Genomic DNA, 9544 nt, shown 5'->3' with positions numbered 1-9544 from the left:
TCCTCAGTCAGTATTCCCGACAAAGCAATTTACAGTAATGATGAGATAACACCTGTTTGCTGTGGGAGCCAGTTAAATTTGCCTAAAAAAAATAAAATAAAAGAAGGATCTTATAATGAGACTTAGTTCAAACATATGGATGACCGTATATACCTGGTTAAACGACTGTCTTGTGATGAATCAAGCTAGATTGATTAATGATGGGGCTTTTTTCAGACTCTACAGTGTTTCCACCCTTTACCTGAGGGATTTTACTTTATGGGATGATTGCTAAATTTCCCTTGTGTTTGCTCTTTTTCCCCTCATCCCACCCTTCATTTTTGAGAGGACAGCCTACCAGTACTCTCTCATTAACTTTGCTAAAACAGCCTTGAGGATAAAGCACTACTGAAAATACGCATCTCTTCCTACCTTCTATTCACATTTTAATCTAGGGTTATGTCTGAAGAAAAGCTTCTCAAAAGGTAAGGCATTAGGAGTCCATCCAACTACAGTGAAGTCAATGGGAGTTTTGCAATTGACTTATATAGAAAGATCAGGCATTAAGGAAATTTAGATAAATATGAATATGTAAAAATACAGTTAAATCCTAAATAAATTATTCATTATAAAGTAGTTTTGCTAATTGTTTACTTATTTCAAAATGGCATTGAAAGCATTTTGAAATAGGTAAACAGATATTTTGCTACGTTCTATTTTTTACTTCCTATTTACGTACACATTTCTGGTATACTGATGGATATAATACAACTCTTTGGAATTGTACTCTCACTCATGTTGACTTTAATTCTCTTTTTCAGAAAGATTTAAAAACTGAAGAGCTTGACCAACCAGTGCCACACCATCACCATTGGTATACAAATGCAAACACTAAAAAGTTCAGAGTAGTTAACAACAAAAGCACAACATGACTTCGGCGCTTCTTCAGAATGAAGAAGCACAATATTGCTTTGAGAATATTAAAGGATCTTGCTATAAAACATCGTGGTCTTCTGGAATCCAGATAACTTCGTATGTTGTGCTTGGTTTTCTGACAATTCTTACACTAGGTGGAAATCTAATGGTAATGATTTCAATTGCTTATTTCAAACAGCTTCACTCTCCTACAAATATTTTGCTCGCCTCCTTGGCATGTGCTGATTTTTGTTTGGGTCTGACTGTGCTGCCCTTCAGCAGTATAAGATTTGTTGAAACGTGCTGGTATTTTGGGGAAACATTCTGTAGATTTCACAGTTCTTTAGAACTATCTTTTTGTTATTCATCAATAGTTCACTTGTGTTTCATCTCTGTTGATCGCTACGTTGCTGTTACTGATCCTTTAATTTACCCTCTCAAGTTCACAGTGCCAGTTTCAGGCATGTTCATAGCTGTTGCCTGGACATTTTCAATAGTATACAGTTTTTCTATTGTCTTCACTGGGGCTAATGACAAAGGGATACACGAATTAGTAAATGCCCTCTCATGTGTAGGGAGCTGTCAGATTCTCTTCAACAAAACATGGGTGGTTTTATCCACTCTCCTTTATCTAATACCTTTTTTTACAATTATAGCACTTTACAGCAAAATCTTTGCTGTGGCTAAACAACAAGCTAGAATGATAGAGATGATGAGCAACGACACCCAGTCATCTGACACTTACAGTGACAGAGTTGGCAGAAGAGAGAGGAAAGCTGTTAAAACCATTGGTATTGCTGTGATTGCTTTTGTGATATTCTGGTCCCCTTATTCTATAGTTGTAATAACTGATGCTTTTTTTAACTTCATAACACCACCCCTTCTCTTTGACATTGTGGTTTGGTTCACTTATTCCAACTCTGCCATTAATCCTTTGATCTACTCTCTCTTTTATCCTTGGTTTCGAAAAGCAATGAAAGTGATTGTGAGCTGTAAAATGCTCCAGCTTGACTGTTCAACAATGAATTTATTTACAGAATGAAAATTTATCCGATCCTGCATAGAATTACTCACCTCACATTTCACAGTCATTGTCCTTTTCATAAAATCTGGCTGTTTATTTCTTTTTCTGAATGAAATATTGTCATATTGATTGTATGCTTTGAATTACTTTTTATCATTGTGAAAAACAGGTTTATCACATGATATCAAGACAATTAATTTACAGATACTGTTAATTTAATACTAGATTATGCTATGAAATAATAGACCAATGTCCATTGGTTGTAATTGTTTGACTAAGAAGATAAAATGGTCCTCCAGAATTAAACAAAGCCAAAAAAAGAAAGATCAAAAATATTTTTTCCAGTGAAATTCTCTATGTGTTAGGAAGTACTAACAATACTCGAAACAGAAATGTTTTTCCATCCATTTAAACCCTAGACGGTATCATTTACCAAATCAGTAATATACAAGTATAAAATATTAATATTTATACTACTCTCAGCCTATGGGTATTCAAAATATTTACTTATACTACTGAATTAAGTTCCCCAACATCCATATGGAATAGATATTATTATCTCATTTAATGGATAAGAAAATTGAATCTCAAAGGGAGAAAGACATTTAATTCTCTTAGGCTCCTTTGAAAAACCCAAACAAAGAGATTAAGGATCCAGTCCTGCTACTTTTTAAATTGGTGTCAAAACTTTTAATGGGAGCAAGAATAAGCCAGCACTGACTTGCCCATATTTACACAGGGAAATGTCCAGCTCTGTGCCTTAACCAGAAGACCAACCTTTCTCTCAGGGAAGTAGTGAGTAGAAATAAGACTCTTTCATGTGCACAAGGATTCCTCACACAAGGGAGGGTTCTAGTAATAACAGACACTAAAATAAAACAATAACCTAAGGTGCAATCCAGATAGCAGTGAATTCAAATGTAAAACTCCCATTTAATGGGACCACGATTTTACCCGTGCTGTTTTGAGAAAAAACTGTCCTTTCCATTACACGAAAAAATCCAATCACAGAACAGTCTCCTGTGTCACAGCAACATTCTAAGGGCTTGTCTATTCTTTATAGTAATTTTGGTTTAAAATAAGATGTGAATTTAAAGTGCAATAGCTAGCTGTTCTGCAATATCAATTCCAGTAAATCTCCCTTGTAGCCAAGCCCTAAGATATTTCCTACTGGTGGCAAGGGATCTGGATTTCAAACACTTGCTACAGAATCCCTGGACAAGCCAGTTGTCAATGAGAAATATTTGTTAGTTTGCAATATTCCTCTATAACAACAACAACTGCTTATTAACTGGTTTGCTAAATTTTAAGTGAAGTAGGAGCATGCCATTTACTGTACTGTACCAGGCAAGTTAACTGTGTATCACATTAACCAATCAGGATTTTGTTAATAAAAACTTCTAAAAGTTTAATTTACAAATTCCAAAAATAACGTTTTTTAAAAAAAATTCAATTTCTGTTGCAAATCTTCCCTGCCGGCTTCAGTCTGTATAAGGTGAAACTCTCCCTCTTCCTGAGGCCTGAGGTCAACAAGAAGAAATTAGTAATAAATTTCAGTCCAAATCTTCTTCCCCAGCTTGGCAGTTCTCAGGGCTCTCCCTATAGGAATTCTCTGTCCCAAGCCATACATCCTTCTGCCTAAAGAGCCACTCCTACTTCCTTTACCCCCAGAGTAGAGTTAACAAACAACACACAGCAGTGACACGGTGTCAGCAGAGATAAATTAGCATCATGATCATGCCAACAGGAAAACTGTGCTGCCTGCTTATATCCAAATCATTAATGAGAGCATGAGACATTATTTTATAAATGTCCAACTTACTCAAGGCTTCAACCAACTTCGTCAGTGGCTTACAGCCTGTGCGAGAAAACGTACTTGGCTGCACATAGGAATACGATGACGACTGACTTTTAGTATTCAGTTGAATAAATAACGTTTTATCTTAATATTAATCAAATATCATATAAAATAGTGCCTCTGTTGGAAATAGAATAGCTGTCTACTCCTCCTTCTCATGACACAGCCTTTTCATTGGGATAGGCAGGTAGCCCACTTCATCCTACCCCCTTTGGAAGCAGCCAGCTGTAGCCTTTTCACTTGTTCCTGCCACTGTACTTCACAGAACACCACCTTTCTGCAACTCCACAAGATCCAGTGTTTGAAAATTACGGTACATTCTGGGACATAAATACCAGAGAAGCCCAGAGCTCAGGGAAATATCGAAGCACAGCAGGATCCACTGGCTAGTCTTTTAATCCAAAATGTCTGTGCTAGCTGAACAATAGATTTGAATGAACAGAAGTATGGCAAGCAAAACCCAGTCACCATCACAAAAAACACAACAGGTAATAGCAAAAGGAGAACATTAAAACTCTGTTAGTAGCCAGGGGGAGCACTTCTGGGGTTTTGATCACCATTTTTTAACATAATAGGTCAGAGTGGGCAAACTTTTTGGCCCGAGGGCCACCTCGGGGTTGCACAACTGTATGGAGGGCTGGGTATGGAGGGTTGTGCCTCCCCAGACAGCCTGGCCCCCACCCCCTATCCGTCCCTTCCCACTTCCCATCCCCTGACTGCCCCCCTCAGAGCCCCCAACCATCCAACCCCTCCTGCTCCTTGTCCCCTAACTGTCACCTCCTGGGACCACCGCCCCCTGTCCAACCCCCCTGCTCCCTGTCCCCTGCCTGCTCCAACCCCTGTCCACACCCCCGCCCCCCCAACAGTCCCCTTTCCGGGACTCCCACCCCCTATCCAACCGCCCGCTGAGCCTTGTCCTCTGACCACCCCCTCCCGGGATCGCACCCCTCCCGCTCCCTGTCCCCTGACTGCCCTCCCGATCCCAATCCACATCTCTTGCCCCTGACAGGCCCCCAACAGGCCCCTCGGGATTCTCACTCCCAACCCTCCCTGTTCCCCATCCCCTGACCACCCCCCCAGAACCTCCACCCCATGCAACCTCCCACTCCTCCCTGACTGCCCCCCAAGACACCCTGCTCCCTTGCCCAACCACCTCGCTCCCCACCCCCTTACCAGAAGAAGGAGCACACAGCCACGGCACCCAGCCAGAGCCAGCTGCATTTCCCAAGCTGCCCAGCAGGAACGGCGGTCCAGAGCACGGCCTGGCTGCAGGGGGAGGGCACAGCGGGGGAGGGGCAGGGGACTAGGCTCCCGAGCCGGGAGCTCAGGAGCTGGGAAGGACGGTCCCAAGGGCTGGATGTGGCCTGCGGGCTGCAGTTTGCCCATGTTTGGAATATTTTTTTCTTGATATGATAATCCTGCTCATGCTTGTGGGCTGGTAATTTTGTTAATTATAAATTATCTGTCAACCCTGTGATTTATGCCAGCTTTTGTCTTTCCTTAAGATGCAGTACAAATAAGTCTTAAAATTTAAATAACTGGTGATTATTGAAAACTGAATTTATTTCAGACTGAAAATCTGCATAGATGCTGTGTTTGCACAACATCTAAATCCTTGTCTGCCAGTTATCCATGAGGCACGTTTCTACTCTTCATCTTTTCTAAAACTGTGTGTGTTTTTTGTTTTGTTTTGTTTTTTTTAGGTGAAATAAAGTAAAATTTGAAATAGAAAGTCGTAGTGATTTTGTAGCATGATTAAGAGACAGAGTGTGTTTGCATTGTGTTAGGCAATATATAGTCAAACAATAAGTGACAGTCCCTGCCCCCCAAAAAAGTTGTTTTAATAGATAAGATATAACAGATGGATGAGACAAACTAGAGGATGGGTAAGGTTGGGAGATTGAAAGTTACTTGAGCACAGACTTAAGAAACTAGAGTGGGATTTTTGAATGCAGCCAGCACTGGCTTAACTTTGCTCCTGTTGAAGATTAAGTTCCACTCTAAATAATATGCAAAACACTATGGAATGTAAATTTGTTTAAGTGGTTTTGCAATACATGTAATTAGCTTCTAAACAGTTTGGGCCAGGGACCAGCTTCCACTATATGTTTGTACAGACTCTATAACACTGAGGGCTGAGATTTCATTAGGCACCACTTTAATACAAATAAATAAATAAATGCATATAATTATAAATTATTGTTATTCATTCTGATCAGGCATACTAATAAAAACTGCCTTGGAAACATCTGCTATACAGTTTATCATTTGATGCATTTATCATTAATTTTATTGCTCAAAACTGAAGATAAAAGAAGAGTAATCAAATGTTTGATATCAGAAGATAAAATTCACCCTGATATACAAGGCCCTCTGCACCACTTAAGCTTTAAAAAGAAGGTGTTCACTAAGAACATGGGCAGATAGCTGTGAACCATGTCTACTACAGAAAGGGCTGCCAGCCTTCCTGGCTGGCAGGAGACTGTAGAATGGGGGTGAGGGCGAGGTGGAAGAGGATGGACCACACACCCTTTGTAGGATACTTCAGTATTCATGGGCCAATGGCAGCCCTCCTTGGAGAAGAGGGCTTTGACTGATCAATCCTGAGACCTCTAACAAGCACTCAACAGAGTTTTATACTGCAGAATGTTCAGTGAAACTTTTCGTGACCAGCCCCTGCAGCAGGGTCTGTGACTGTACTGAAATCAGTAGAGTTATATTGGTGTAAAACCAATGTGAAATCAAAATCAAGCCCAAGATCTTCAGTTAGCAGAGGAGAGCAGGCTAATGTCTCTGTTGTGCCATCTAGTGGGTAATACTGGGTAATCTGAATATTTCAACTGTAAGAAAAACAAGCAATACAAATAGCAGCATAAAAATAATTGCTAATCAAAATGAAATATTAAACCCACAATCAGCATGCATACAGAATTTATGCAGCATATGATAGCACCAATACATGGGAGTGCCATTTTTATTGTTTTTTATGTATGAAAATATCAAAAAGCACCTATCCCTGCTCAACTGAATTCCAAATCGCTGACATAAAGACCTCACCTAAACCCTGCTAATCTACTTTGTTCCACCTCTGGGATGACTCCCCTCTGGCATGCTTTAATAAATACAGTAACTCCTCACTAAGGCCTTGGCTACACTGGAGAGTTGCAGCGCTGGTGGTGGCTTTACAGGGCTGCAACTTACTCACCGTCCACACTTGCAAGGCACATACAGCGCTGTATCTCCCTGGCTGCAGCGCTGGCTGTACTCCTTCTCTGCCTGGGGAATAACGACTGCAGCGCTGGTGATGCAGCGCTGCTCCGCCAGTGTGGCCACCAAAAGCGCTGTTCTTGGCCTCCAGAGGTATTCGGAGGTATTCCAGAATGCCTGTTCAGCCACTCTGCTCATCAGTTCAAACTCTATTGCCCTGGCCTCAGGTGACCCGCCCTTTAAATGCCCCGGAAATTTTAAAAATCCCCTTCCTGTTTGCTCAGCCAGGTGTGGAGTGCAATCAGTGAATCTTTCCAGGTGACCATGCCTCCACATGCCAAACGAGCCCCAGCATGGAGCAATGGAGAGTTGCTGGACCTCATCAGTGTTTGGGGGGAGGAAGTTGTGCAGTCTCAGCTGCGCTCCAGCCATAGGAATTACGATACCTATGGGCAGATATCAAGGGCCACGCTGAAAAGGGGCCATGACCGGGACGCGGTGCAGTGCAGAATTAAAGTGAAGGAGCTGTGGAGTGCCTATTGCAAAGCCTGTGAGGGAAACTGCCGCTCTGGTGCTGCCCCCACGACCTGCTGTTTTCACAAAGAGCTGGATGCGATACTTGAGGGTGACCCCACCACCAATCTGAGGACCACAATGGACACTTCAGAGAGGGGGGAAGGAGGAGGAGGAGGGTGGAGGAGGAAACCGAGACTGAGGGTACTGGGTGGGGGGAGACACCCCGGAGTCCCAGGAGGCATGCAGCCAGGAGCTCTTCTCAAGCCGGGAGGAAGGCAGCCAGTCGCAGCTGCCGGTACTTGGTGAAGGACAAGCAGAGGAGCGGGTTCCCGGTAAGCAGCTTTTATTTTCAGGATGGAAATGTTTCGGGAGAGGAGGGAGGGTTAGGGATGCATGCCTAGATGTGGAATAGCCCATTGATGTGGTGCATCACGTCGCGGTAATTGGCCTCAGTAATCTCTTCAAAAGTTTCAGCCAGAGAGTGGGCAATGTGCTTCCACAAGTTTATGTGGGCAATGTGCTTCCACAAGGAGAGCCACTGTGGTCCTTGTCCCAGTCAGGCTAACGCGTCCACACCACTGTGCCATGAGGGGTGAGGGGACCATTGCTGCACACAGGCAAGATCCGCATTGCTGTAGAAGACCCTCCCGCTCTTCCCAGGTGACCCGCAGCAGCGAGATATCTTCCAGGATAACTCCTGTGGAAAATGTTGGGAGAGTGTTCAGTGTAGGTGCCCCCTGCAGCTGTTTGCTTTCCCCAATGCACAGAAACCCCAGCACAGCCTGAAGCAATCAGTCCCCCTTACTCACCATTTCGGGATTAACCTGTGGGTTGGGAGAGTGTTCAGTGTAGGTGCCCCCTGCAGCTGTTTGCTTTCCCCAATGCACAGAAACCCCAGCACAGCCCTGAAGCAATCAGTCCCCCTTACTCACCATTTCGGGGCTCCTGTGGGTTATGTGCGCTCTCTTTGGTATGGGAAAATTATGCTAAAGTGAAGACTGTAAACTCCTTCACTGTGTGGGAATAACTGTCTGAGATATAAACAATGCTGCCTCTGTTAACTGTTGCCTTTTTTTCCTTTCCACAAGTGACCTTGAGTTCTCAGCTGCCCGTGTTAACAGCAGCTCAAAGACTCCAAAACCTCCGGAAGAAGCCGCGAAAAAGCAAAGACGACCTGCTGCAAGCAGTTATGGATCACTCTGCCAGAGAGAATAAAAAACTGCAGGACTGGAGGGAAAGGGAAAGCAGGATCCGCCAGAGAAATGCAGCAGCCAGGAAGAAAAGCACAAAGCAGCTGATAAGCATCCTGGCGCGCCAAGGACTCTATCCAGGCGCTCGTAGCCATGCAGGCAGAGCACTACTGCACCGTGCCCCCCCCCCCGTCCCAAAGCTCTTTCCCTTGTGCCCCAATGTCAGCTCCAAACCCCCTTCCCCAGCATCCAGGTTCTTACCTCCACCAGCTGCCTCCAACACCTGTACGTTCACCAACCAGCCCTGAGAACTACGACCCTTACCCTCTGCACTCAACCCCCATCACCATGCAGTATAGGCATCCTGAAGTGCAGCAGTCATTGCACAGCACTCCAGACAGGACATATTCAAACCTGTGACTGTACAGTTCCCCACCCCACCCCCTGCCCTTTTAGGTTCCCAAAATGTTGTGTGTCTGTCAATAAAGTTATTTTCTTTTCAATAAATGAATTCTTGGCTTTGAAAACAGTCTTTATTATTGCAGAAAGTCAAAGATACCTTAGCCCAGGAAAGAAACAGGCACTGCAAATCAGCTTAGAAAAAACAGATTCCTACTAACATTGTAACCACTGCTTCATTCCCATGCAAGGCACCAAACATTACTGTTGGTTTTCAGCCTCAAATTCATCCCTCAAGGCACCCCTGATCCTTGAAGCCCTGTGCTAGGCCTCTCTAGTAGCCCTGCTCTCTAGCTATGCAAATTCAGGCTCCAGGTGTTGAACCTCGGAGGTCCATGCCTGACTGAATCTTTCACCCTTCCCTTCACAAATATTATGGAGGGTACAGCACGTGGA

General features: G+C 43.6%; 1 protein-coding gene and 1 long non-coding RNA gene across 2 annotated transcripts; both read left to right on the top strand.

The window, feature by feature from the left end:
* The first annotated feature begins 907 nt into the window (after nucleotides 1–907).
* Nucleotides 908–1936, top strand: LOC116828953 (trace amine-associated receptor 7a-like). Its single transcript, XM_032787489.1, has one exon. The coding sequence runs from the start codon at nucleotides 908–910 to the stop codon at nucleotides 1934–1936; it is 1029 nt and encodes a 342-aa protein (XP_032643380.1).
* A 4984-nt stretch (nucleotides 1937–6920) lies between these two features.
* On the top strand, nucleotides 6921–9200 carry LOC142046576 (uncharacterized). Its single transcript, XR_012655536.1, has 2 exons — nucleotides 6921–7831; nucleotides 8588–9200. It is a non-coding gene; the product is annotated as an uncharacterized LOC142046576 (long non-coding RNA).
* Nucleotides 9201–9544: the final 344 nt, after the last annotated feature.

The sequence above is a fragment of the Chelonoidis abingdonii genome, chromosome 3 (genome assembly GCF_003597395.2).
Source record: "Chelonoidis abingdonii isolate Lonesome George chromosome 3, CheloAbing_2.0, whole genome shotgun sequence".
NCBI classification, from domain to species: Eukaryota; Metazoa; Chordata; order Testudines; family Testudinidae; genus Chelonoidis; species Chelonoidis abingdonii.
The sequence above is the reverse complement of the archived record's forward strand: the minus strand, read 5'-3'. Positions and strand labels throughout refer to the sequence as shown.

Coding starts and splice junctions, on each gene's coding strand:
- LOC116828953 (XM_032787489.1), top strand. CDS start 908: ATGACTTCGGCGCTTCTTCAGAATGAAGAAGCACAATATTGCTTTGAG.